This window comes from Echeneis naucrates, chromosome 6, assembly GCF_900963305.1.
Source record: "Echeneis naucrates chromosome 6, fEcheNa1.1, whole genome shotgun sequence".
Classification (NCBI taxonomy): domain Eukaryota; kingdom Metazoa; phylum Chordata; class Actinopteri; order Carangiformes; family Echeneidae; genus Echeneis; species Echeneis naucrates.
Window position 1 is genome coordinate 5640701 of NC_042516.1, and position 27706 is coordinate 5668406.

A 27706-nucleotide genomic window follows, 5' to 3' on the forward strand; every position below is an offset into this window, starting at 1 on the left:
TGTAATTACAGCCACAGACTGTATGGAGTGGGGTAAAGGTACCTTTTGATTGCCTTGGCACCTAACTGTATACACTATAAGGTACACAGCTTATATGGAGCTTTCAGCAATATGGGAAGTTAGCAGCTCTTCAAGGCAAACAAGGAACCCACAACTCTTACTCAATGGAAAGGAGCCCTAATAATGCCAAAAATAATCATAAATTGCAAATATCATCAGCAATATTCATATCATACTAATATAATATTACACTTGTGCTATAAATTGAAAATATGCCTGCAGTTTTGTTCTTTTTTTGGAAGGGGGGGTGAAATTTTGTGTGTTCTCTGTGCTTGAAATGCATCTTTCGGAGCAAATAATTCAGCATACTTCGTATGCTACATCATGCTCATCTAAGCATGGGCTTGGACTTTTTTTAAGTAGATCGAACAAAATCAAATGAAGAATTAAAAATATATGCATATACATAATAAGCAGAAATGAAAGCAATTTAAAACCAAACCAATAGGCATTTTGTTTTGAAATGTATACTTTCTCTGGCTCCTTCAATCAGTGTGTCGAAAACTTGTGCATCTGTTGGACTTCCTGCCCATTACCTTCTGCCCCAGCAGGTGCTGACAAATGAAGAAAGAGCTGCGTAATACCCAGCAATCGTTCTGAGCCAGTCAGTACAGAGTCAGACAGACAGAGCCAGCAGCTGTGGAGATGTGAGAAAGTAAGCTTGGTTTAAACCTCTATTTTGTGTGAGAAAGCAGGAATATCACCATAAATGCCTTCCAGTACAAAAGAATAAGAGTGCCACCCCACTAGAGGGTCATTAAGATCAGGTATGAACTTCTTCATAACATGGTGGGACAAAACGTCATTCCAGACTTCCACTTCCTTTCTTGCTTTTTTCTGCTAATCCTGCAGTTTATCAGAATGTGATCTGCATCTGCTGTAAGTAATAGAAATTAGAAATTTGGTTGAAGTAAAAGCTCCTAGTGTAAACAGATACAAGGAACAAGAAAAGTAGATTTAGAATATTTGAAGTAGAGCCAATTGGTGAAAAGCAACAAAGGTCAAAATGCAATGCCAAGTGAAAAGTGCATCTAAAGTGTATGAAGGTGTGCCCACCTGTCATAACCTCAGAGCAGTTTGACCTTTCAGTTTCTTTAATTATCACTAGCTTGGACCAATAAACTCTACTTACAAAGAACTCTGTGTGGTTTGTTTCTGCAGGGGGATTGCAACCTTTTCCCCAACGACCCATTCCCACATTCCTACAGGTTTCCAGAGTCCATTCTGCTCTTAGGAACTGGCAGAATCCACGTTTGATCAGTGGCAGAAGACAAAGATAGAGAATGAGAATGAGACGGAGATTTACTCCCCTTAGGTGTATTTATCGAGCCGTGACTGTTGTTGTTTGGACCTAAAACATAGCACGCACAAAGGAGCTCAGAGGGACTGGGTCTGCTGAGCACCTTCAGCACCAGCGGAGGAAATGGGTGGATGTTTTGGAGGGATTCTTGAGGAGCACTGCACTTCCAAGTCTGCTGCTATACATACATTCATACATGACTTCCCTCACCCCTTTGCTTTCTCTCGCTCTCCTATGAGTCCATACATGACCTTCCCCCCAGGCCCCCAAATCAATGGGCCCTTTCACTGATCACTCTGACATAATGACCCACTGTTTGAGCCCATGGATATTTGGAGAGACACGGAAAAAGAAAGAGCTTAAAGCTGCTGCTTTTCTGTCGAGCATTATTAGAGAGAACTGAGTTGATGTGTGTGTATTGCAAGAAGGAGCTTGATCATAATAGGCTGGGTTGGGTAGTCAGGAAGCCTTGAACATATCCTGAGGAAGCTACTGCTGAGCCTTTGCTTTAAAAGGCTGTACTGTATGAATGCAGCGATACTGCTGCTCGAAGCCGTGGTGTTCACAGATTTTTACAGATTGGCAAACAGAGTTGATGAACTGGCTGCACCTACACAGCTTGTATTTCCTGTGTTGAAAGCTTCTCTCCTGCATTTTGTTGCTCTCTCCCCTTGATATCATCATCTCTCTGCACTCCTTCCTAACCGATGAAGCTTTAGGACAATTATTTTGAATGAAATCCACTCCAAATCTTAATACACATATTAAATTATGCTCAACATATTACAATCTTACTAAACAACTAAAAAAGACTTCAGTATAGCGATATAATAGTTTAACAGATTAGTATAATAGTGAAATTATGATTATGTTAAATTGTTAATATGGATGCAGCAGTAGGAAGTGAAATGAACACTTTTTAAAGAAATTTGGTGGGAAATCTGAAAGAAATTTTGACGTAAACGTAACCGAACACATGACACACTTTCGTTAATAGAGCTGAGGCCAGTGCTCAACAGGCAGTACAGACAGACACCAACAACTAGACGACTTGAAGCTGTAATGTGCCCCTATAATGGTTTTATCCAGATAAATATGCAAAGACGTCTATATTATTCAAGTTCTTACTTTCATAAAAAGTTAGGAGAAATCAATCTTTTCTCTGTCACGTTATGATGAAATAAGAGTAATTTTTTTCTGAACTTTTCTTAACAGTTTCGAACAATTAGTCTGTCTTGTCTCGTGTGTGTTTCTACATGCAAGAATGAATGACTGGGAGTGTTTTTGGCTCTTTTCACAATGATTGTACCCACAAAACAAGGTGTGCCACTGAACTCAGTGTGGCCCCAGGCTGGAAGAAGTGGGCAGGTTAAGGTTTGCCAAACAAACCAGAACCAGGCATTGAACTACAGAGCAAAGATTTAAGAGACAGAGAGACAGAAGAGCTTCTCCTGTCAAACCACTAAATGGCATTTGGCAGAATGAGCAAAGCGACGTCATCACTGTGCTTCAACAAAACCTCCTTTCTTCTCCCGGGCAGGAGGATGGAGATTAGTGTGTTAACCTAGTCACAGAGTGTGTTTATGTAACCTTTTTGACCCCGCACAATATGCGAGTCTTTCAGCATGCAGGTACACAGACTCTTTTCTGTTTTCCCTCCTTCATTCTTATAATATGAAATGTTGCCAATTTGTCTGCATTTTTGTGTTGTTTTGTGCATGGCTCTAAAAGTATATGTGAAATCAACATTTAACATCTGAAATGGCTGGTGTTTCTTATATGAAAAGCTGAATGCATGTCCCAGATCATTGTTAGAGACTGTAGATAATTACAATGGTGGTTAATGTTTTTTAATTAAATATTCATGCATGTTTTTTACTTTTCTTTTGTTATGTTATGAACAATTCAGCAGCCTGCATTTGACAATATACGGTGTTTCTTCTGCGTTGTGATCCATTCTTCTAACTAATATCTGCAACATTTGATCTAAACAAATACCTTTTCTCTTTGTATCCTCCCTGCACTCACATGTCTTGAGTCCTGGCAGCACATTGTGAAATGAAAACATCTCCTGAGTCCAAATCCACACTATAAACAAGAGGCCTGTCAGGGATAAATGTCACATTTCCTCGTGTTTGTCTCCCTGTGTCTAAACAATTTCATCTCAGCGCTAACACACTGCAGATCCGTTAGCTTTTCTCAATAACAGAGATAAATTGTTGCTTCAACTTTGGTCTGTGTTGCCTAATGAACCTCACCTATGGCGCATGTATGCTATATAATCTGCAAAATACATGCTTGGCGTTGAAATTATTGAAAACTGAAGCGATAGATTTACTGTAAACCAATGGATTGTGCAAACTTTTGTTTAAAACATCACCCCGCCTGCTGTGTACACATTATTGTCGGATAAGAGATAGGATTGGTCTGTGTGTTTGTTTTGCTTCCTCTTTTCAAGCCCGGATGAAGCTGTGCAATTTTTTTTTTTACACTAGTGGGAAGTATAAACATGAAAAATTATTTCTTACTTAAGTCAGAGCTGCTTCAAACGTGAGTCTTCACTTTGGCACTTGGAGGAGCGACAAGGCAATGGTGAAACACTGCCATGTATGTACAGTAGCAGCACAAGAGGAGTCGTATGTGGCGCAGAGATCAGTTAAAGAGCACTGAGGGCTATTTTTACATCTGCTTTTCAAAAGAAACTCAACTCCTTAATTCAATTTCCTTTCTGCACTTTTGGATGACTGAACTACCCATTACTGTGCTGAAGCACAAATTACATGATCATTAATCACAGCTGGAAAGCTCAGGTCTCCAAATACTATCCCCAGTCATTAAAAAAGCATCACGCAACGTTTCTTACCTGTAGGGAATGTGTTTTATTTTTCCACTGAAGAAGAGATTAACAACATCCACATGCGAAGTTTCAGGTATGCACATCACACTGATACAAAGTGATGTTTTCATGATTTTATTGCGGGAAGGGATTATGGGTAGTCAGTGTAAACATACGGCCATATGCAGAGACACACACGCAGGGTGTCGGTTTTAAAGGACAGGCTCGGTTAAGCATACTAATCTGCACTCAAGGATAGCTCCTTGAGGGAATTCCTGGTGGTCCTCAGTAAAAAGGGAAGACACCATGTCCTAAGGCAATGTGTTGATATAATGTACAAATATTTTTGTCATAGGTGTCAAACACTTTCTGGAATTAAACATCTGAAATAAAGATCAGAGACCCTGGCACAAGACCTTATCAAACGGGTATAATTTGAGTCGTTCATGTGAAAAAAGTTTGAGAACCACAGATCTACAGTAGCCAACACTTGGAAATAAGGTTAGAATGATTGAATCTGTTTCCCCTATTTACGTTACCACCACAATAAAATCTAGACGGGCCACATTTAGAGGAGATTTATCCTTGAATGAATGCAGAACATTTATTGGCAGGAGCAGCATTTCCAAACACAGGCTGGAGTGAGCAGTAGCTATATAAATGAGACAACTGTCACACTAGACACCAAGGCCAAGCCTCTGGTTAGGCTTTTGCACTAACAGCACCTTGGCTCTGAAGTCACTGTAAATGTTTTTGCATCAAACTTACAGCTAACGAAAAAGTGTGCTTATCCTGCAGTCAGCTACTGCAGTGGAAGATCAGATATTTTGGAGGTGCAGACACACAGTAGAGCTAAGAGCCTTTGTTTCTGTTGTTCTTCTGAGTGCTGGAATCCTGGCTTTGGCAATTATGGTTTCACCATAGCAATTTCCTTGTCTAACGCTGTCCTATCTTGAATTAAATGTACAAAATGGCCCTAAGACATTTATGAATAAAAAAAAAGAAAAGAAAAGAAGGAGAATTGACTTACCTTCTCAGGTCCATCTTTGCAGCAGGACTGTGGTTTCCTGTTCATTTGCACTTAAGATGTAAAGGAGCACATGTGACTTCAGCCAGCCTTTCATCACATACAGTATCCTCTCTGAAAGCTGCCATGCTAAACCATTTACTCAAATATTTACTATTAAAAAGGTTATAAACCATATGTGGATATAAGACCAAGGCCTTTAACCAACTGTCCCATTACTGTTTATATATACATTCACTATATATACTGTATTAATCTTTGTGTGTGTGTGTTTTAGAGAGAGAAGTTTGGAGGTAGAGAGTCCTATCACATCAATGGTGGTCTGTTTTGCGTTGAAAGACCATTCAGTTGCCAAAATAAAGCCTGTGGAAGTGAAGTGAGGGTCAGTAAAGCCTTCTGAGCAGGTTTATTATGTGGTCTGTGCAGAGGAGTGAGCCTTTAATGTATACTGCTGCAGGAGGCAATGGGGTCCTCTGAGGTACAGTCTGAATGGGAGTTTGTCTCAATGAGATTTGTCATAATTTCAAAACAAGGAGCTTATGGTTGCTCAGTTGCTTCAAGACAATCATGTAGACACTTGGATAAAGCTAAATCAGAATATCTATGCCCAAAACGTTTCATGTTTTTTGGGGGTTTTCAAAAAGCTGATATGCTTTCGGTAAAAGTCTCAGCCATTTGCTGGTTTACTGGGGAAGATGGCGGACGTGCATTCTAATGTTTTTTTTTATTTTCAAACCATGCAAACCATGCGCTCTACCACTGAGCTATGTTCCTAGGCAGAAAAGGTCATCTAATGAATCCACCATCTACTGTACCACAGCAGAGTGCAGAGGGAGCACCTACGTCAGGGTGTCACACCCAACACAAAAGACCCTCTATCCATGCCATTCATTCCCAGACCCCGACCAATAATATCACGCTTTTCTATTTTGAAAACCACAGAACTGGAGGCACACACACAACTCTTTCTCTCTCTCTGTTGTCTCGCTCCTCTTCTTTGACCTTTGACCTTTAGCATAACTGAAAACAGCATTTGTTATGATTGTGGCAATAGTGTTCCGAGTATGTTATTGTGCTGTTATTTTTGTACTAAGTGGGTCCAAAAATGAACACGAACAACTCAGTCATTCATTTCTCCAAAATAGATCATTTTTTTTCCTACACATTAGCATACAAATGACGTCAGTGTTTCTCTTATTTTTTCTGCCCAATTTGCTGTTGCATGCACAAATTTGTTAATTTCTTTGATGTTGTACAAGTGGGGTTAAGGTAATTGCCTCATTTAAAAGGCAAAGGCAGCCTGGACCCAACAGTTACTTGGTAATGGGGCACGACAGCACTGAGAATTGCAAGTTAGCATTCAAATTCGAGCGGAACAGCAGAAGCGATAGATGCATGGAGGCAAAAAATAACAGTTCCATTCCAGCACTGTAGACAGCTGAATAAAGAAGAAGTTTGATGCTTTGATGGAGGTTTGTCTTCGCCTGCTAAGTAAACAGCTGTTCCCGCTAATAGGAGCTATGTAGCATCAACAACTTTCTGACTGCCGCACAATGGCAGTGGCCTCAGAGACTTCGCCAAGCATGGTTGCAACACTATGCTTTGAATAATAATTTGATATGAGATGCCTCCTATATCACTGAAAAGTCCAAATCCTACTTACTGATGAAGTACATATGAAGTGAGATTTAAGGTGAGCAAAAAGAAACTTCCTCTCTTCCACAGATGAATGTAAAAACAAACTGAGCATACAGCCATGCTCAAACATAACACTGACGTAGCAGTAAGAAAAACACATTTTCGACTGGAGACAGAGACTCTGCTTTAAAGGAGTCTCAGCTGCGGTGGTTGCAATGTGCTCATCCCACCTCTGCTCCACCCACACTTATTGCCTAAATAATTTGGATATCGTGGCTTTAGTAATTTGAGAAAGATGGTGGTGAGTAAGAATCCATCTTAAGCTTCAAAAACACTGCTGGTGATGTCACATAGACATTGTGTTTCCACAGACTGTGTGGCCTCCTGTTCGTTAATATGCTGTGCATGAGCATGCAAAAGTCTCATTGCGCTCTTATGCCAACCATTTACCACAGAATCCTGTATGTTCATGAGCCTTTCGGTGTGTTTTCAGTCAATATCCAGGTATTTTCCATTAACAGGCTGAGCACGACTGAGGAATCCGCCCCCTAGGGACAGCAGGAGGAACGAAAACTGTACCCTCATGCTAACCCACCCTGAGAGCAGAGCCCACTTCGATGAACTTCCACGTCGATTATATTAACATATCGATCAGGTGTCCAGGCCACCCAGGTCTTCTCAACCTGTCGCTCTCACAATTACACACACTTCAGATTTGAAAAACAGGTGCAATCTTTTTTCTTTTTTTTTTTTTCAAGCAGAGCTTGTGCAAAGCACAACAAAGTGAATGACAGAAGTGATTACAACAAGAACAGCTTCTGCTCCAAATGACATCTTGGACTCCTCATTCCATTTTGATCCAGATGTGCATCATCACGCTCCCTCCCTCCCTTTCTCTCTCTCTCTCTCTCTCTCTCTCTCTCTCTCTCTCGCTCTCTCTCTCTCTCTCTCTCAGTTTCTTTGCGCACATATTTTCCATGTCTTTTCTTGGCTCATTGAGACTTCACCAAGTCACCGTGGCATTCTTCCATCAGCAAGGGCCCCTGGTTTCTTCCCATTTGGTTCTGACTTCACATAATGACAAGACTAAAGAGAAAACTCATCTTAGTCAGTCTCCTAGTCCCTCTTGTGAGTGAAGGCAGCAAGGCAGTCAAGCGTTCACAGATGCTCTCCTGCACTGAGTGAAGATTGATGTTACCAACATGCACCAATCCATCTTTACGATTAGTTGAATCAAATATAAGGAGCATCCTTCATCACAGGTTGTTTCACCTACACCAAATCACTACACATAGGCTACTGTACCAAGCCCAGGTTTAGTTAGGTGTCACATTAATATAGCATTTGTTTTTTTAATCTTTCCAATAAATATAGAACTATGATGTTGGGTGTGATAAAATACATAAACTCCCATTCAGCTGACTACTAAAATGTTTCTACGTGGATTCAACTGTAATTCTACTTCAGAAATATATTGTACAAGACTTTCTAATGTGACCAGCTGAGTACTGAACAGAAAGTATGTTTACTAATTATATAGAGACTTTTCCCTGAGCATTTGTTTTTTGCTTGAAGGGGTAAAGGTGCATTATAGTTGAAAAGGAAAAAAAAAAATATCTAGATTAGGGATATCGAAGCAAAAATGGACAGAATTTACTTTCTTCTTGTGATTGTTTCATCATCCACATTCCCAGCATCAGATTGCCCTCCCTCTTTGAATGGAGGGGTCCCTGGGTTGGGGATTCCTTAAAGAGTGTCAAACTTTTGGAGAATATGAACCAAGATCAAAACCACAAGTTGTTTTTTTCTTTTCCTTCTCCCTTTTTGAACGAAATCTTGTGTGTTTATTGCCATGTAGTTTCAAAGAAATTCTGAATTTCTTTGAAACTACATTACACATCACTGGATGGCCTCAGTGGAATAAAAGTGCCGCAGATTTGGATGCTGACATGGCTCAGAATGGAAACGCCTCAGAAACCATTGTTGAGCTCTGTGGAACTAATTCCTTTATAGTTTGCTGTGACCGAGGGCGCTTCATCTCTCTCCCTCCTCCTCCTCCTCCTCCTCCTCCTCCTCTCCTGCGGCCGCAGACACACCGAGTACCTCCCGACAGCTCTGCTGCTGAATAGACCTCTGACTTCACCCAATTCAGCCTTTACTTAGAGTGCTCGGTCTGGTCCCACCCATATGTGAACAGCTTTTGTCACAAGTGAAAAAAGTTTTTCTTTTCTATTTTCCTCCCCCATCCCTCCCTCCTCCTCCCTCCCTCTCTCCCTCCTCCCTCCTCAGCATCAAGTGCAGCCTGAGCGGAGCGTCCCGGCTGAGACTTTCCCTCAGCCTCTTTGAAGTAATGAAACGGAGGGAGCCGTCGCATTGCTGAGACCAGCACGCCTGGGATGCACTAACTCCCGTTTATTTTCTACCGGGATCGTACTTGTGTATATCTAAAGGAAACAAACAGCACATTGCGGATTTGGCATATTCATCAATCGGATGCAAGCAGGTACGACGCTTCATTTTGCAGGGTTCTCATTTGGAGCCGCGACGAACTGTGTCCATTATTTCTTGGACTGAGTAGTTTATCCTACGACGTGATGGTTTATTTCATGTTTGCATTGTGACTTCCTTCCTCCGTGGATGCAATTGTTGATATAGGTTGGCTTTATAATCGCAGTTGTACACAATATTGCTCATTTTTTCCACGTTATTTTCTATTATGTTTTGTCCGCATCAGCATTATTAGATGGTGTGATAGTTCAGTGCAGTTATGACATATAATCTTAGGCTGCTCTCTTTTACTTTTTCTTTCCATGAAAAGCTAGCAATGCAGATGTGGAAATGCAGATGTTCGTTTACACATTTCATTCTGTTACTTTGTATATATAATAATATAATAGGGGATAGCTATTTAAATTAATAAATTACTGATTTGTTATTGAATATTGAGAAGAGAGATGCGTGAAATTGAAGTAAGACATTTATAATATTACTTCAATCAGGCTTTTGGGATATATTTTCATAAGCCATCAACAACGTTTTTGACGAGTCTTTGGTTTTCAGACACTTTGGAAACTATTTAAGGTAAAGTTTATTTTAAACTTGTAAAAAAAAATAGGTCAAAGCCAGCGAAAACACCCATTTGTAATAAACTTAGTGTGGGACTGGACAATAGACGCTGACCCCTGCAGACTGAAATACAGATGTGCTATAGCGCCATCCTTTGGTGACTTTGTCTCCTGGGTGCCTCCAGGAGCTTCTTGTGGCTCCTTCCACTAAGGGATGGAGAGGGCACAGCTTCCCGTTCAGCTGACTGCAGTGGAAAATAGTTTAGTTAAAATGAACGCCTTCTATGACCAAGAGCCATTATGGCAGCATATCAGTTTCCACTCAACGTTGAATAATTGCAGGCTTTCTTCTGGATGTGTGTTATGTCTGGGTCTGGTGGTGGGAGCAAGAAGCTGAACAGACACCAAAGGTCACTTTTTGGATTTTCATTTATTGAGACTGTTTTACAGCTTTAGTGGGCTCATATTTGGTTGCTGTCTGTGTCAGGCTGGTTAGATGTCAGTTTTGGGATATGTTTTATTGGACACTGTGTGGTGAGCTTCCTCCAAAATCTTTGCACTCAGACTCAGCTCGATGGCGAGGCACGGGCTGTTTAACAACCCTGGAATGAAAAGGGAATGTTTTATAATCTCAACTAGACGGGGGAATTTTGGGTAGAATCAGTATAATAGATAACGAAAGCCTGATATGGTCCACAGATGATGCCATACATGCAATGAAGCAATTCTCCCTCTCAGCTGAGTCTCCTGGGAGCGTTGCCAAACTAGGCAATGTCTCATTTTCATACTGCACTAACATCTCACTGAAAGGGAATGTGCCTCTAAGGGCCCTCTGACCAATTGAGCCTGTCCCTCACAAAGCTGCATCCTCCGGCTAAACACCCCAGACGTCAGCCAGTCTGCCACACTCCATTTAAACCACTCAAAGAGCCAGAATGAATGGCCATTTCACTCGATACTTCTGTTCAAAATAAACTGTTGGATTTTCACTCCCGCTTCAATGCTTCTCAACGAACAGAAGCCAAATGATTTTCTCTCCTTGTGTCCAGAATCGTCTGCGTGACCTCAACACCACAGCCACGCTGATATAATGAAGCTCTCCTACTCCCTTGTAAAGTGATGGTGTGCTGAAACCAAATTGGAATTTCTTTTATAAGGTTATCAGGAGCATTGCTGACATCACACTCATACAGTAGAAGCATGAACCAGCAGGCTGTCCGCTGCCTGCACAGTCACAAGGTTTGATGTCATCTGCATGCGTGAATAAGGAGCGGAGTGGTGCTGAAGAAACCAGATACGGTCATTACTGAGAGGGAAGGTTAACCATTGTGGCAGACCTCCAAGCCACTGTCTCAGCCCATTCAGAGGATCAGGGTTCATCTGGTCCTTCTCACTGCCCACAGCCTTCAGAAAGACTCAGAGGACGTTCATCTCTTTTAAAGCACACAGCAAATACATCAGCGCTGGAGAAGTTTTATAATTGTTTAAATAAAGTGCTATTCTGCTTCAGAAGACTCATCTTTTTATCTTGAAAACATGAGCAGGTTAAGGAAATGCTTAAACCTGGACTGTCCTAAGTTAGTTGTCCTGTTGCAAACTGCTGGGCGGCCAAGTGTCACTGTACAGCTTCGGTCCATGGATACCTTATTATAGCCATGGTTGCACTGCCCCCACGTGGCCATGAATATAGCTGGGTCTATTTTTCTTCATCAGGAGACTTCAGTGTTGAACATAAGAACTCAATTCAAGGAAACCATAGCTTTCAATCACTTTGGCATGCTCAAAGCTGCTTGAAAGTTTTTGGTTAGGCTTTCTAGTTGAAATCAAGATCGTATGTCTGTAATACAGATCCAAATTAATCTTTTTTTTCCTCCCTCTCTTTCATGTTTTCTCTATTTGGTGTCGCTACAGCAAGTGGGACTTGCCTGATTGATCCGGCCACAGTTTTTATGCAGGATACCCTTCCTGTCGCAAGCCACCCCATTTATCTGTGCTTGGGACCAACTCAAGCCTACCACTGGTTTTTCGTTTCGGCTGGGGTTTGAACCCCTCTGTCACAGCTCTAGCACAGAGGCAAAGAAATCTATTTTTCTAATTATAGCACTGAAGCAAGTAGCAAACCATACGTAGCATCTGTTCCACTGAAGCCCCTGATTCGATACCTTTATGATGGATATTCCCTGAGCTTTTAACCTTGGGTGCGAGGCAAAAGGTTAAGCAATGCCCTGCAACATCCATGCTGGGAAACTACATTAATGTTCAATCAAATGTGGATCTGCTGCATGTCAGGCTCTTGCTATACACTCTTCTCCACTCTTTTGGTATAATGAATGTGAGGGCCTAAAGGATTAGACCAAAGACTGCAAACCCACAATGGTAAAACAACAGTACTGGTGAGGAAATCTCAGTCTGTCTGAATGTTTATTTTAAATAAACACGGTAATCCATCCGTAATCCACCCGCATGATGTTTACCATCCAATTTACCAGGTCAACATGCGAATTTGTGAATTTACACCAAACACAAAATAAAGCTGATGGCAGGAAGACATTTAGTATTCGGAGGGATTTCTTCAAAGTGTTGGAGAAAATCAAATTAATGCACAAGAGTCAGGTCACGGCAATACTCAACTCTCGTGCCATCATCTGAGGTCCATATGTCAATGTACCCCATTTCAAAAAGTTTTCTGGGATATCACTTAAACACATAAACTCAAGGAAGAATGGTCAGTGGTTATGACGATTAGGTATCATATAACAATACCTGCACAAAGTTTTTTAGTGTGAGCCTATTCACTGACACAATTGCTGTTCCACATTTTTAACATTATATATTGTCAGGAGACTAAAATAGAATTGAATACAACTTTATTGTCCAAATTGTCTTGGCTCACCAACATCAGAGACAGACACGTACTAAAAAAACAAAACAACAAATGAGGGCATGCATACAGACACGCCATTGCATACACACAATAAGATAAGGCAATACTATAGGCATACAATAACAATAAAAAGTATAACAGAGGTAGAGCAGCAGATTAAGTCTTGTTAAATTCCATAAGGCAGCTCAGTCTCCTAAGAAGATGAAGTCGCTGTGACCATTTCTTATGCCAACTAAGTCATGCCATAGTTAGGAATGCCATAGCCTTTGATAAAGAGTTTTCTAAAGGCACCTTTGGCCAGAGGAGCTCTGTAGCGCTGCCCGGACTTTAGAAGCTCAAACTGATTAGAAAGAGGATGAAATCTATCTGCCAGGATTCTCCAAGTTTTCCTCCTTGTCCTTTCAGTATAAATGTGGGACAGAGGATTTTGGTGTTGTCCCACAAGTTTACTTGCCGTTTTCGCAATCCAACTTAATTTGTTCTTGCACTTGCAGCTTAAGTGGCCAAACTGAGCATAAGGATAAAATGTTAGGACACTCTATGTGTGCAGCATGTGCAAGTTCTAAAATCTGTGGACAGACATCAAGACAGCTCCATCTCCTAAAATGGAGTTGCTGTGACCGCTTCTTAAAAACGGAATCTACATGTTCACAGAAGTTTATGTGGTGGTCCAGAACTGTGCCAAGACATTAAAATGTATCCACAGCTTTGACAATTTGACCAAGTCATACTGGATCTACTGTCCGATCTTGTTTGGTGCAGATAACCAACTCCAGATAAACCAATTTGTTTTAGAAGCATTGATTTCTAGGAAGCTATAGACACCATTGTTCAAAGGCCTTAATGTCAACAAGATAGGCACTCTCACCAGATGAATCAGTTTAGGCCATGTCATTGGTTATTAATTAAATCTACCTGCATTGAAAAGTTTCTTGAATCTTCCTCTCTGTTTTTTACGTTTCAGTGCCAGGCCCTACTTAACAATGGGCCCCATACCCTTGTGTGTCCTGCTCTCTGTGTGGGCACTGGCTGTAGCTGCTGAAGTGAATACACTCGATGATGACTACACCTGGCCACAGTGGAAGGTGCCTCTGGTAAGGAAAAGACGTACTGTGCAACTCAGCAGCCCCGACTTCTCAGCTCATCTGCCACCTGAGCTGAGTGGGACCTGTGGGATTGAGTGTCAGCGTCGCCTCCCTACACCTTCTCTGGACGACCTGGAACAGTTCCTGTCCTACGAGACGGTCTACGAGAACGGTACACGCACGTTTACCTCAGTGTCTGTGCAGGGCCTCAATGAGGTGACAGCCTGGACCAGAAATGCCTCATCTAACTCCCGCCACAAACGGGAGGTGTACGGCACAGACACCCGCTTCACCATCTCTGATAAGCAGTTCTCTACCAAATATCCCTTCTCCACCACGGTGAAGATCTCCACAGGATGTTCTGGGGTTCTGGTGTCACCTAAACACGTGCTGACGGCTGCCCACTGCATCCACGATGGGAAGGATTATATAGATGGAGCACAGAAACTACGCGTTGGTATTTTGAAGGAGAAGTCCAGACGAGGGAAAGGAGGCAAAGGGAGAGGAGGGCGAGGAAAGGGCAGAAGGAGAAAGGGAGACAAGGGTAAAGAGGAAGTCGAGGAAAAGGAAGAGAACGAAGGGAATGGGGACCGTAAAGGAAAAGGGAGAGGTAGGAAGAGCCGGAGTCGGCGAAGTGCGGAGTCAGAGAAACCATCGTTCCGGTGGACCAGGGTCAAGCAGACCCAGATTCCTAAGGGTTGGTTCAAGGGTGTATCTGATGGACTGGCAGCAGATTATGACTATGCTGTTTTGGAGCTGAAGAAAGCCCCGAAAGTGAAACACATGGATCTGGGTGTTATCCCCTCAGTGAAGAAGCTCCCTGCTGGGAGAATCCACTTCTCTGGCTTTGATGATGACCGGCCTGGAAACCTTGTCTATCGGTTCTGCTCCGTGTCTGAAGAATCCAACGATTTACTTTATCAGCATTGTGATGCCAAACCAGGTTCCAGTGGCTCTGGAGTCTATATTCGCCTCAAGGAGCCTGGCAAGAAGAAGTGGAAGAGGAAGATTATTGCGGTTTTCTCTGGTCACCAGTGGGTGGATGTAAATGGAAACGGGATGCAACAGGATTACAACGTGGCAGTGAGGATAACACCCCTCAAATATGCTCAGATCTGCCATTGGGTCCACGGGGCCTCAAATGAGTGCCAGGTGGCCTAAGAAAACACAAAATTCACCCGCGAACCGTCACTCCACTCCCATCCCTCGAAACACCCTTACAGAAGGGACACCATAACTATACTGAACCCCTAATATCCCTTGCCCACCAAGGGCCCAATGACTGCCTTTGCTCCTCCTGCTTCCCTCTCATCGCCAACATTGATCTTTACCCCCTTCCTGCAAACCCCCCTCCACTCAGACTCAGTGTTGACGCAACAGGAACTTGTCAGCACATCATGAAAACAGTGGCTATTCAGCTTTTTTTTAATTTATTAGTTAATAACCAACTGAGAAAAAAATGTCTTGTACCTACAGATCTTTTAGATCTGCAGTTTTTCTTTTTATTTTGACTCTTAAAAAAAGATTCAACCTTTTTGGATACAATATTAGAGAATGTGTTTATTCAAAGAGTCCTGGTACCTTTGTCAGACCTTTGTCAAGTATTTTCCGCCACTGTAGAGGAGATCAGTTTTCATCGGCTTGACAAAAAAAAAAAAAAAAAAACAGGAAATTTAAATGATTACTTTTGTTTTACAAATGAACTATATAGAGATATTGAGATTATGGTTTTTATAAACTTTTTAATGTAATGAGCTGGTGTTTTGCATTGTGTATATCTAGAAGTTTGAGTTGAGTTTTTTGTTTTTTATTGTTTTGGTTTTTTTTTACAGTTACCTTCTTAAGATTATTTTTCTGTCAAAATAGAGAAAGGATGCTTTTGGATCCTGGATAGAGAATTTTTTTGATTTGTGAGTTTCACCACCTTTTCTCTGTTCTTGCAACACAGTGAATTGTGGTTTCATTGTTGTGCACATAATTATATTGGTGCTTATCCACAAGACATGGTGCTAATTTATGGAAATGTAAACACTTTTTTTATTTTTTGATTCGGGTTGGGGAACGTCTCAGAACATATTTTGATAGCCTAGTACTGTAAGTTTGTATTTAATATGAGGCTACATATTTGGGCTGTGTTAAGATGGAACTGAACCATTTAATAATTTACTTAAGATGCTTAGAATCTTGTCATTTTAAGGGGTAAATATGATTAGAAAAGTAATATTGTTAAAATGAAAAATGGGGATATAATACAGTTTTTCATGTAACTTATCACCTGAAAATCCATGACTATCTTTTTGAAAACCAAATACCAGAAATTAATCATGCAGATTGGAGATTGCCAACCATTAAACCAAGATTTATTGTTGTGTGTGTGTGTTTGTGATATTCCTGTTTACAAAATTCAGATAAGTACCCTGAACTGGTTTGCATATAACAATCATTATGAGATCACAACCAATAATAGCGCCATGTTCTACTATTTTAACTGGGGTGCCCTGGTGGCTCAACTGCTAGAGCACTTATCCTTTCCACAGTGGTCACACAGTTGAATCTAGTCAGCCTCTGCACCCTTCCTGTTTTTTGTCTATTCACTGTCCCTATAACGTAAAGAAACAGTTGAGAATATTCTAAAATCAGTTCACCAGATTTAGAGCCAGATTTAGAGGAATTTGCTACTTGAACATGATTACACAATGCTGATATCATCCCATTATATTAAAATATACATTAAATATAGATGTTAATCATAGATGTGAAATCTTAACATTAATAATTCTTTCTGAAGAACAGTTTTAAGAGCAGAAAAATCAAAATTACAAATTAAAAATATATATATATATGTAAATATTTTACCATTAGTTCCTAAAATATATTTAACAAATCCAAAAGGAATGGATGTACGGAGAATATGGTGATTAAATTCATGCCGTATCTGATATGATTTAAGGAACATTCCTTCATTCATTTATCTGCCACTTATCCATTTCTGGGTCACGAGGGATGCTGGAGCCAATCCCAGCTCACAAGGGGCGAGGGCGGGGTATATCCTGGACAGGTCACCAGTCCATCACAGGGCCAACACACAGAGACCAACAACCACTCACACTCACAATTTAGAGATACCAGTTAACCCAAACATGATGTCTTTGGATGGTGACAGGAAGCCCATGCAGGCACGGGGAGAACATGCAAACAGAACACAGAACCCAGGATCTTGTTGCTGTGAGGTATCTAACCAGTATGCCGTACTGCCCCTGATTTAAGGAACACTAGCAGCGAATGCGTTTCTTGTGTAGAGTGCTTGTAGGGATCTCTTTATTTTTGCTGACTAGTTAAAAAAACATGTGCATGACACATAAAGGCCACATGGTCTGTGTGGTCAAAGTTGTCATTTTAGAAAACCTGCAAGAAGTTGAACTTTAAGTGAAATCATTATCTACCTTCCTTGTTTAGACAATAAAAGAGGCTCTTATGTTTGGTCGCTGCTCATCAATCCCGCTCAGGATTAATCAGATATAAATCCTAGTCACTGGACAGTCAGCGTTAACTGAGTATTTGGACAGAGCAAGATCAAGTGGACATTTTTCATTTTACTGTTCAATTTCATTGATGAAAATGGTGTATTAGGTTAACTTCTAGTGGCTCTGCACTCACACACACACACGCACTTGAGTATCACACGCACAAAGAACCAAGTTATTTTACACAATTTCACGACTCAACGATAAAACAAAATATGAGGTTGTCTTTTTTTCCATACGAACTTAATTTTTAACCCATTTTAAGCTATCTATGACCAATTTATATCTTTCCCTCACCATTTATTCATGAACTCTTTTAAATCACGGAGTTACTTGCTTGTATTTTAAACAGTATTTTAAAGTGCACCCTTTATTCAACGCTGCATACATGCACACTAATTTTTGTGTACATTCATCAGCAGATGGCGTGGAATGAATTGACCACAATGAAATAAGTCTGTATAGAAATTCCTTTACACAGAATCAAAGTCACCTCTTTAACACAATATGTTTTTTTGTGGCAACATGCTCTTTCAAACCGTATTGCACTCGGATTTCTGTTGTACCATAATTATAATGAGCTTTAGAACAATCTTCTGGGACAGGGGCGATTGACGTTTGCAGCTCAGGGTCTGTGTCACATTTTTTGTGTGTTTTCCCCACTGAGGCACAATGTTAGCCAACTCAAATGCAATTAACCAATAGTGAAACCCGCCGTGCCAAGCACTCTCTTATCACTAACAACATTGGATAAAACTCATGTCAATCAAATATTTCTTTATTTTGCCTGTATGCTTTTGACCATAGCACGACAGCTTGTTTGGTAAAATTGCTCTCACAGTATGTTCAAAATGTATTCAAAAGCAGTCCAGCTTTCATCTGCCCCACCCAATGCTTTTTCCCCTGCCCAACTTAATCAAAAGAAGCCCAATTGGGGCGGAAACCCACCCACTCTGACAACGCTGAACACAAGGTGACTCAAAACTCGCAACACCTGATGCATTTTATTTGTCGAAGGAGCAATGCACCACTGTGCTTCACAGATGCATATTAATCAGATCAGTGGCAATAAAGCGCCACACTGACCTTTTTGTTTGACACAAAGAAGAACAAGAGGTAACCTCCAAGCCTGAAATATGAATCATCACTGAACTGCCAAAAACTGCAGTTCTTGAAATGACCAGTTGAGGCTGCCTCCTTTTAGTTATTCAATCCCATTAGACTCCCATAGTAAAATGCCTGACTATATAAAAGAAATAAATATATTTACAGTATGATACTAATTTCATACTCTCATAACATCTGTAAAGGGGCCGTTGTATATAACTCATAGATTTAAATATTATTAAGACTGTTTTTAATGAAATGTCAGCTCCCTTTGGCCATTTTTGCCCAGAGGTCAACAGATTCAGGCACCAGCAAGATACAGAGGACCCTGTGCCTCAATTCACATCATGGAGGTACCTTTGAACTACTACTTTAAATTAATAAAAGCACTTAATAAACACACTTTTGGACTTTTCACTATCTTGTAGGTTTCAGTACCACTTTCATGCCCTGATCACGCACCACATTTTCTAGAATAAAAGTGCAGCTCTCACTCACTCAGCACCTATCCATAAGGGTCATGGGGGGTTCTGGAGCCAATCCCAGCAAAGCATGTCCTGGACGGGTGCCAGTCTATCGAAGGGACAACACACAAGAGACCCACAACCATTCACACAGAAATCAGCCCAGGCAGGACCAAAATTCAGGGGAGCAGCATTTTCTGCTGATGTACTTAACCTTGAAATTCTTAAAGCCTGCGTTAGCTTTAGCTCCTCTTATTTCTGAATATCACAGACAAGCTTTAGCTGCTAACTGTCGGCTAAATTGTAGCATTAAGCTATTTCAGTGTTAGGTTACATTATGAAACTAAGGATGCATGGCACACATGAGGCTAAGAAATAATGTGCCAGTAATATTACACATAATGAGGCCAGCAGCAGCTGTGTGCAAGGGTACAATTAAATCAGTGCAAGGTTATTGGAAGTTAAGCATGAGATGCTAACTCTTGAACCTTTCAATGATAGCTAATACAATTAGGTTTGTTGTTATTTTATTTGAAATTGGTATGGAAAATGTTGGGCACAAAGTATTCAATGAATGAAGACACAGATTATGTAAATTTAATCTTAAGCATTGCGCTTGAAGGAAGCAGCTTACATGTGTTGTAGTCAACTTTATTTCTAGAATGTCAAACTTTCCAAACAAAGGACCCTAAACTATGAAAAAGTGGACACATATACTAAAAGAATTATTAAAACAAGAATTGTTTTTTTCATTATTATTGTAAATTAATTTTAGAATAATTTCATGATCAACGGATCAAACAGAGACCAATATGCTGGATGCAGACATTTATGACAGCTGCCTAGTTTGGTTTACAGTCATCAGTACCAATCTGGTGATGATGATGTCTATTGAGATGCAAAGTTTTACTGTGTCCTGTTGATTTGTCTTCTCATTTTTATTTTCAAAGAAACATAGAGGAGAAGAGCCATAGAGGATTTTATGCTAAAGCTAACGCAGGCTTTAAGAAGTTCAAGCTTAAGTTGTGCAAGTTTTAGCAGCTTCAATCAAGATTCACAACTCCTTCACATTCTTGTGCCACTCAGTAGACAGTCATGGCATTTAAAATGCAGCATGCAGTTGATGTTCCATCTGTCAGGAATTTGTGGGGTGAATAAGTAGCTTCTTTCAGGTTAACTTTGCCTCAGCATGACTTGAGTACTGTAGCAACTGCTGACTTCCCAGGGTTTGCAAAAACACCCTAATCTCTCAGATCTGTCTTCAATTTTTGTCACTGTGTTCATTCATTCTTATTTTTAATACAGAAATGTGTTCTTCGCATCCACCCATTGGCTTTACAGTGCAGTGAATAAAAGGGGGCGTTTCAAAATTGCAGTGATAGTATTTTGTATCACATCGATACATCAAAACCTCAACAGATGTATCATGAACCTGGGAATTGTTGATATATACAAGTGTTACTGCTGATGAAGCTGAACTGAAGCTCACAGAGTGCTCTTTAAATCAGACTTGTCAGCCATATACACAATAAAAGAAAATTATTCAGGGTAAGTTCAATCCGCCATTGAATTTATTGCATCTCAAAGGGCTTACATGCACTGAGGAGGGCCATCGTAAATAAAATAAATTTACAACTAAACAAAAATACAATTGTAATAATTCAGTTATGAAAAAATTCTATAATTTCTCCCTCATTTTCTCTGACTCTCACAACCAATTGCTTAGACAGTCTACTGAAATGATACACACAGTAAATTTAACTGTCATTTAATTTGCAACACAGGACTGGGGCTAACATTATACATCTGTCCAAATGAAAGTCAACACTAGAACATACTGATTCCATTGTAAATAAAAAACTTACAACACAAGTACTTTATGGGAAGATGTTTGTGGTGAACAAGACTAAAGCTAGAAGATTCAATTGTGGTCTCTTTATGCACTGTCACATGCAGTAGAGCAGAAGTTACACCGACAATGGGCCAAGATCAGCAATGAACAAATGCACAAATCGAAAAACATTATCTTCAGACAGCAATCCAATATTTATTTATTTTTAAATCTCATAAACACCATTGTTGGTACATTTTGTCCGACAGCAGCAGGCGGAATTTGTCGGTAACCCGGGAATTCAAGGTACCCAGTGGAGTGTTTGACAGCTACTACCACTGTGGAGCAACATTTTGATGAACAGGTCCCTAAACCCAAATTTTCTCAAAAAACATATTTTGAAATGCTTTATGGTGAAACAAATGCACCTATACAAAAGCTTTTTGATGAGAAATGGAAAACAGAGGGAATTAAAAGAAAAAAATCACAGGGTACCTTTAATGTGTCCCTGCTAGTCTTTGAAGTATTTCATATCCATTTAAAACCACATCTTAACTTTATTTAACCTGATGTAAAAACATTTCATTTGACCAGTTTGGACAGAAAAATTTGGTAAACACATTTAACCATACTGGGCTTCATAAGTTGCCATTAAAACAAAAGTGAAAGACAAACCCACATAAGAAAGGCCTAACTCCTAGGTAGACACTTGAACACACAGTTACACCGAAGGACCATATGTTTGCTTTTATGGTGCAAATGTAAAATCTTTTCTCTGGAAGTTAGTTGAAGATATGTTTTTTTTTTTTTTTTATAGTAACGCCGGCAAATATAAACAGCAGTCTTGGGGGTTATTCTAAAAGAAATTGAACAAATAAATTAGACCCAAAGAAAAAACCAAACATAGAAAAATAAGCAACAAGTACAAAAAGAAACTAGCTAAAAAGGATTACTTGCTGGTCTGTTATGATTCAGAAGCCCATAGAAGGAGTTTCTTAATGAAATTAATTATATAGCGGTATTCATATTTGTTTCCAAATACTTTCAGATGATCAAGGGAAACAGGATACTCACACAACTTCTAACAATTTCATGTCAGATTCACATTTATAATTCTCTTCAACAGACATACAGAATAGAGACGAAATCCTCGCCAGAGAAATCTATGTACATCAAAGAGGACCTTTCTGTAAACAACATACCACATTTTTCTCTGAACATCTACTTGGGGCTTGGTTTTACCACTCATATCAGAGTGGGACAAAGAAGAGCTCCTATCCCCTCATAAGGAGGTGGGGACAAAAATTCAGGGTGGTGGGTGGAGCTTAAGACACCAAAGCACATCCATCATTCAACTCGACACTAGAAAGAGGTCTAAACACATATGCCTTCACTTTCTCTCACTTATTTTTCTGGACTTTTTTCCCAGGGTTTTCTGTGGTTTTGTTAAGACAAAGAATTGGTACATCTACGTAAGCACAGATTTGGTTTTTTTTTCCTTATATTTATATATAATCCGCTATGGTTCACTTTCACAGTTTGTGCAACAACATCACACGGGAGAAGGGCGGGGCGTTGATGGACGAAGTGGAGATAAGAGACTTATAAGGTTGAGTAGCTGAACATCGCTGGCATCCTGAGATGTTGAAAGACACCAGGTAAAGGGGGAGAAGGCCCTGCCCCAGAGAAGGAAGCAGCTGAAAGACGGAAAATAGACAACAGTTTCAAACTGTTTCAAAGAGTTTCGGTTCTGAAATATTAGAAGAAAATCATTCCAGTTTTGTTTCCTTATACCACAGAATGGCAGGTTCTTTGCAAAGTGGTGCTTTTGGTTCAATCATTTCACGCACACTTGTCTCTTAAGTGGTCATGATGATTAGCTCATGAACGATATAATTCTTGGACATTCGTTCATTTCAACGCTAAGCTAACAAGATAGTTATATTTGTAAAGCTCGGCTTGGTTTTTTTTTTTGGGGGGGGGGGGGGTGCAATGAGGTAATATATGAGCCACCGACAAAGGGAGTATATAAAAATATTATTATTGTTATTCTACATACCATGTATACCATATACTTTGTTCTGAGCTCCCAACTGGAGTGTTATAAGAAGTCCTTGAGATCGAGGTCAGCCAGAGGGTCCTTGGGCTTCTTTGGACTCTGACTTGCAGGCCCAGGAGAAAGCTGTGAAAAAAGGACAAGCAGAAGTTTTTGATAAATTTGCCATATATATATTGCTGCATCATTTTACAGTAACATTAATCTTTTTGATTTTAATCTATTGGTTCATGAGGTCTCAGAGGGTGTGGGCTGTTACCGGTGCCCCTGCTGGTGCAGCCACTCCTGTGAATGGGGGTCTCATCATGGGTTGTCCAATCATAGGCTGTCCCATCATTGGCTGCATCATGGTAGCGCCAGGCCCTCCAGCTGGAGGCTAGTAAGAAGGGGAGAGCATTAACAAATTATCAATAGCCTTCAAGATTATCTAAATGTTTTCTGTGCATGCTGCAGTGTCAGTTCACCATGCCAAAGCCAGGCTGTGAACTCATGGGTGGCACCATTGCTCCACCAGGTGCAGCTGCTCCGGGCGCTCCAGGGGCGGCGGCAGCCTGGAAGGACAGGTAGCGCTCACTTCAGCACAGTTGCATATTTTCAAAATCTTAATGACAAATCCTTATGAAATGTTTCACAGTTGCTTTAACTGCTTTTGGATCCAGTGTGCCCTTATGGCAGGGCAGTCGTGCACCATTCTGTTCTTACCATGGGGGCTCCTCCTGTAGCCCAGCTTGTTGGGGCGACCTGTGGCATCCAGTTGGCACCTCCTGTGAGCTTCTTCTCAGTCTGTGGGTCCCTAGAAGAGATCAAACACAGGATATAGCCGAGACTGTCCAAATGCCAGGAATCTAATGACACTTATGTACATATGAGACTCAAATAATTGTTATCCCTTTGAAATTTGAAGGAAATCAGGAGCTCATTACAGGGAATTCAGATTTAAACTTAGAAAACATCCATATGGTCTAGAAAGATTAAATTTTTTGGTGGCTATGATTTAATTAAAAAAAAAAACAAAAAAACAACATTTTGGCATGATTCAAACTCAAAACTAAGTAGATGACGATTTTTGTCTTTTCTCAAAAAGATTCAAAAGTACTGTATTTTATCTGGAGAATACGGTGGCTTTTACTATTATATGAAAAAAATATTCTTTTTTTTTTAATTTTTAACCACTTTGATCCCATTTCCTTCTACACAAATAAATACTGCAGTTCTTTAGAAACTGTGCAGGTTTAACCTAAAACAAGCACCATTTATTTATTTATTTATTTACTTTTTTTTTTTTTTACATGAGAATGCATACTTACTTTTTCTTTACTCCAAGGTCTGAACAGGAGAAAAGGAAGAAGATCAGATTAACTTCCTATGAAGTATTTCTTTTAAACAAAAATATTCAGGAAGGAAAAGCTGCTATCTACCTCCAACCAGGTTTGCCAGTGAAGAGTCCAGATCTCCTCCGATGGTCTTGGTGGGGGTTGGGGTGGCGGGGGGAGCGGCTGCTATGCCTCCCCCTGTGACGGGAGTTCCCATGCTTCCAGCTGTGCTCCCAGCAGTGCTGCCCCCAGTGCTCTGGGGCGTTACAGCCGGCATCAACAAATCGCCTAATCCACCAAACACTTGGGAAGGGTGCGGGATTGGCAGAACATAAGAGAAACGGCAGATTAAAAAAAAAAAAAAAAAAACGGCAAATCCCTTGTCGTGCAGTAACACGGGCAGAGAGCAAAGGTACAATCCAGCTGTGACAGCACTGGTAGTCATATGTGCATGGCATGCACAATGTAGGGATGTAAATATGTCTGAGCATTCAGAGGGATACAGCAACTGCACTCACTGGATAGTTGCTTGCCAGATTACATTGTCACATCACTGGCTGCTTGTGGAGGAGAGGACTAATTTTGGTCCAGGTATCATCAAAGACTAAAACTTGAAGGTTTTGATTCCAGCTAGCTGCAGGAATGCCTGTGTGACTACAAGCACCCGTGGGTGTGATTTGGTTGGTAATTTGTATACATGCATAAATGTTCAATTTACACGTTGAAGAGGCGTCACGTCTATATATAGATATAGATGTGTGTATGTGTACATATGTACCATATTTTGCGGACCATAAGGCGCACTGCATTATAAGGTGCCTTACCAATGAATGGGTCTATTTTCATACACAAGGCGCATGATAAAACATATATAAAGCGAAACAAAACAGTAAGGTGAGTCAAACTTTATTCAACTCATACACAATAACTCAGAATATTGTTCTGTTGTGACAAATACAGAAAAATACACTCACATTTTAAATCATTCGTCTTCCACAAATCCATCAAATTCATCATCTTCGGTGCCCGAGTGTAACAGTCGGGCGATTTCGATTTCATACACACCAACGTACAATGATATTTTTTTCTGAAGCACAGCATTAACCGGTATTACAAAAGGTGGCGGAGGTCAGCGTGCTGCGTACTGTTCTCTGATTGGTTTATCGTTGCCAGCGATAGCAAACACCTGAAGTTAGTGTGACATTGTCTTATAATCGGATTATGATGTGGATTTGAAAATTGGGTTTACGTTAAAAACCTAACATTGTCTTGACGTCTAATTATAGTAAGGTAACACTGACTAAATGTTGGATGATGGTTGCTTGCCAGCACTGCATAATTAATTATCTAAGGTTGTCTGACGTTGCAACCCACAGCCAACCAAGGGCCAACGTTAACACAACGTCCCTGTGTCAGATGGGAATGCTCCGACAATCCACCAAGCGGAGCGGCTTCGTGGCTTCGTTTCGCTAAAACATTTTGACAGATTTTTGAGCGCAGTGTGTCACATAAAATTGGTTCAAGGTCAGTAAGCACGACAAGAATTCATACATAAGGCGCAATGCCGATTTTTGAGGAAATGTAAGGATTTTAAGTGCGCCTTATAGTGCGAAAAATACGGTATATATTATTTAATGTGACTGATTTATAAAAAGGCATCTAATAAAATCTAATAATCTTCTGAGAGCACTAATGTATAATATTTCTTGATTTCATATATTTGTCATATGAAATTCATATAAAATATTTGTATGTGTGTAGCTCAGTATCATGTTTATTTTTGGAGCTCACTGACCTGTATGCATACACTTACGTTTGCTGACCATTGGTATTTTTCTTGGTAAATTCTGGCAGGCTGAGAAATGAATGAAGTGGTTTCATACGAGGGACAGTGTACTGTACTCTTTAGTTTTCCTTATTCTAATCTCTGTAGCAAAGGTTAAAGGAATGTGAAGACATATGATGGGCCAGTATATTAGTGAAAGGTTGCTGTACCCTTCAGGAATGAAATATAAACCTACAGCTGTACTCCGGCCTTGATGGCACGTGTGTACCATAAGAGCCCCTCCTCTAAAAGACAGAGGAACACAACGATGCACCGTTCAAACATAAACAGCAATAGGCTGTGTCTCATGCAGGAGTCAGGAGTCATTTTGCAACATGCAAAGTAGTCGCAGAAAGGAGACTCATCTACACTGCACATGCCGCAACAAACTGCGAGGTTGAACTCACCAATTACAGATTAGAAGAAGCAAACAATGACCCAGTAGAGTGGTAAAGGTGTGAACAGGGGTGGGAAAGAATATGCGGAGAGGGAAAAAAAAAACAAAACAATGAAAAGAAGAACAGAAAAAGATGAAAGAATTTTGGAGCGGGGGTGTGAATGAGAAGGATGAGGAAAAAGCGCAGCATTTGTGAAAAGTGAAAGAGAGAAAAATCATTGCGAGACAGGAAGCAGTGCTAAGGAGTTATGCAATCAGCAGAAAGAACAGTTGTATGTCAGGACAGTGACAGCAGCACATGTTAATGTTTCATCCATGCAGCCAACAAGCTCTCAGCTGGAGAGATCCATTGCTTAGGTAGTACAGTTTTAATAAAGCAGACCAGATTAATGCACATCAAGCTTAAGACCTGTGCAAATATGAACAAAAGACATTTGGACATTTTCTGACATGTTTCACATTCACAACAATGAAGCACATTATGAAAATGAAGCGAAAAAGGAAAAGTAATCTTCTCTTACAGTAAATAACAATCCACTTACTTGATGCATCAAAGCCACCAGAGGGTGCTGGTGTGGTGGTCGCAGGTACTGGTGGGGTTGGAGATGCTAGGGAGCCCAGAGCGTCAAAGTCTGACTCTAAGAGGTCATTCTGCGCTGGCGCTGGAGCTGGAGCTGGAGCCAGGGGCGCCAGAGCTGGGGCAGCAGTGGGAGCCAGGGTGGGGGACATCAGGCCTGAGGGATGTAACAGACAGGAAACATTAGGTAAGATGCATCTAGCACTTGGTCATATGAGAGTTGCCCTAATTCCACGACACACACACATTTAATATGACTACTGGCACAACAGATGGCATACGAGACATCTTAAAAGCAGAAGGTTTGGTTATCCATCTGAGAAAAAGGTCAGCAGAGTAGCACCAGAGAGAAGAAAATACAGCGAAAGGTTTAACCAGCTGCAACTCTTAATTACATTTAATATTATCAACCATCTCAAGAGATAAAATACATGCACTGATGCAAAGGTCTTACCCATGAAATAAAGCCAGATAGAATAATACATCACTCACAAGGGGAACTTTTCTTTTCATACTTTCAGTTCATTGTGGTAACTTTCTTTAATTAGTCTTAGGGTTGATTAGATTTTAAATGTAGGTTTTCTCCAATTGTAATGAAATATTTTCCATTGCTGTAAAATTTCAGCTCATAATTAATTATCCTAGTGCTTCTTCCAACAATGATGACTGTATATTCTGAAAGAGGCCAAGATGGATGAATAATATTTTTAAATGAGT

At 40.4% G+C, this 27706-nt stretch overlaps 2 protein-coding genes across 2 annotated transcripts in view; one reads left to right on the top strand and one right to left on the bottom strand.

The window, feature by feature from the left end:
• The first annotated feature begins 9173 nt into the window (after positions 1-9173).
• prss35 (serine protease 35) lies at positions 9174-15590 on the top strand. The gene is made up of 2 exons (XM_029504726.1): positions 9174-9364; positions 13775-15590. The coding sequence occupies exon 2, from the start codon at positions 13794-13796 to the stop codon at positions 15054-15056; it is 1263 nt and encodes a 420-aa protein (XP_029360586.1). The 5' UTR covers positions 9174-9364; positions 13775-13793; the 3' UTR covers positions 15057-15590.
• Positions 15591-22102: 6512 nt separating this feature from the next.
• The window catches only part of snap91a (synaptosome associated protein 91a), a 49265-nt gene continuing 43661 nt past the window's right edge, over positions 22103-27706 (bottom strand). Inside the window, exons 22-29 of the mRNA XM_029504714.1 lie at positions 26955-27146; positions 24296-24493; positions 24185-24203; positions 23580-23670; positions 23342-23428; positions 23137-23253; positions 22881-23003; positions 22103-22518 (exon numbers count right to left, since the gene is read on the bottom strand). Of these exons, the coding sequence (XP_029360574.1) occupies positions 22923-23003; positions 23137-23253; positions 23342-23428; positions 23580-23670; positions 24185-24203; positions 24296-24493; positions 26955-27146 (785 nt within the window). The 3' untranslated portion in view covers positions 22103-22518; positions 22881-22922. The remainder of the gene's footprint in view (positions 22519-22880; positions 23004-23136; positions 23254-23341; positions 23429-23579; positions 23671-24184; positions 24204-24295; positions 24494-26954; positions 27147-27706) is intronic.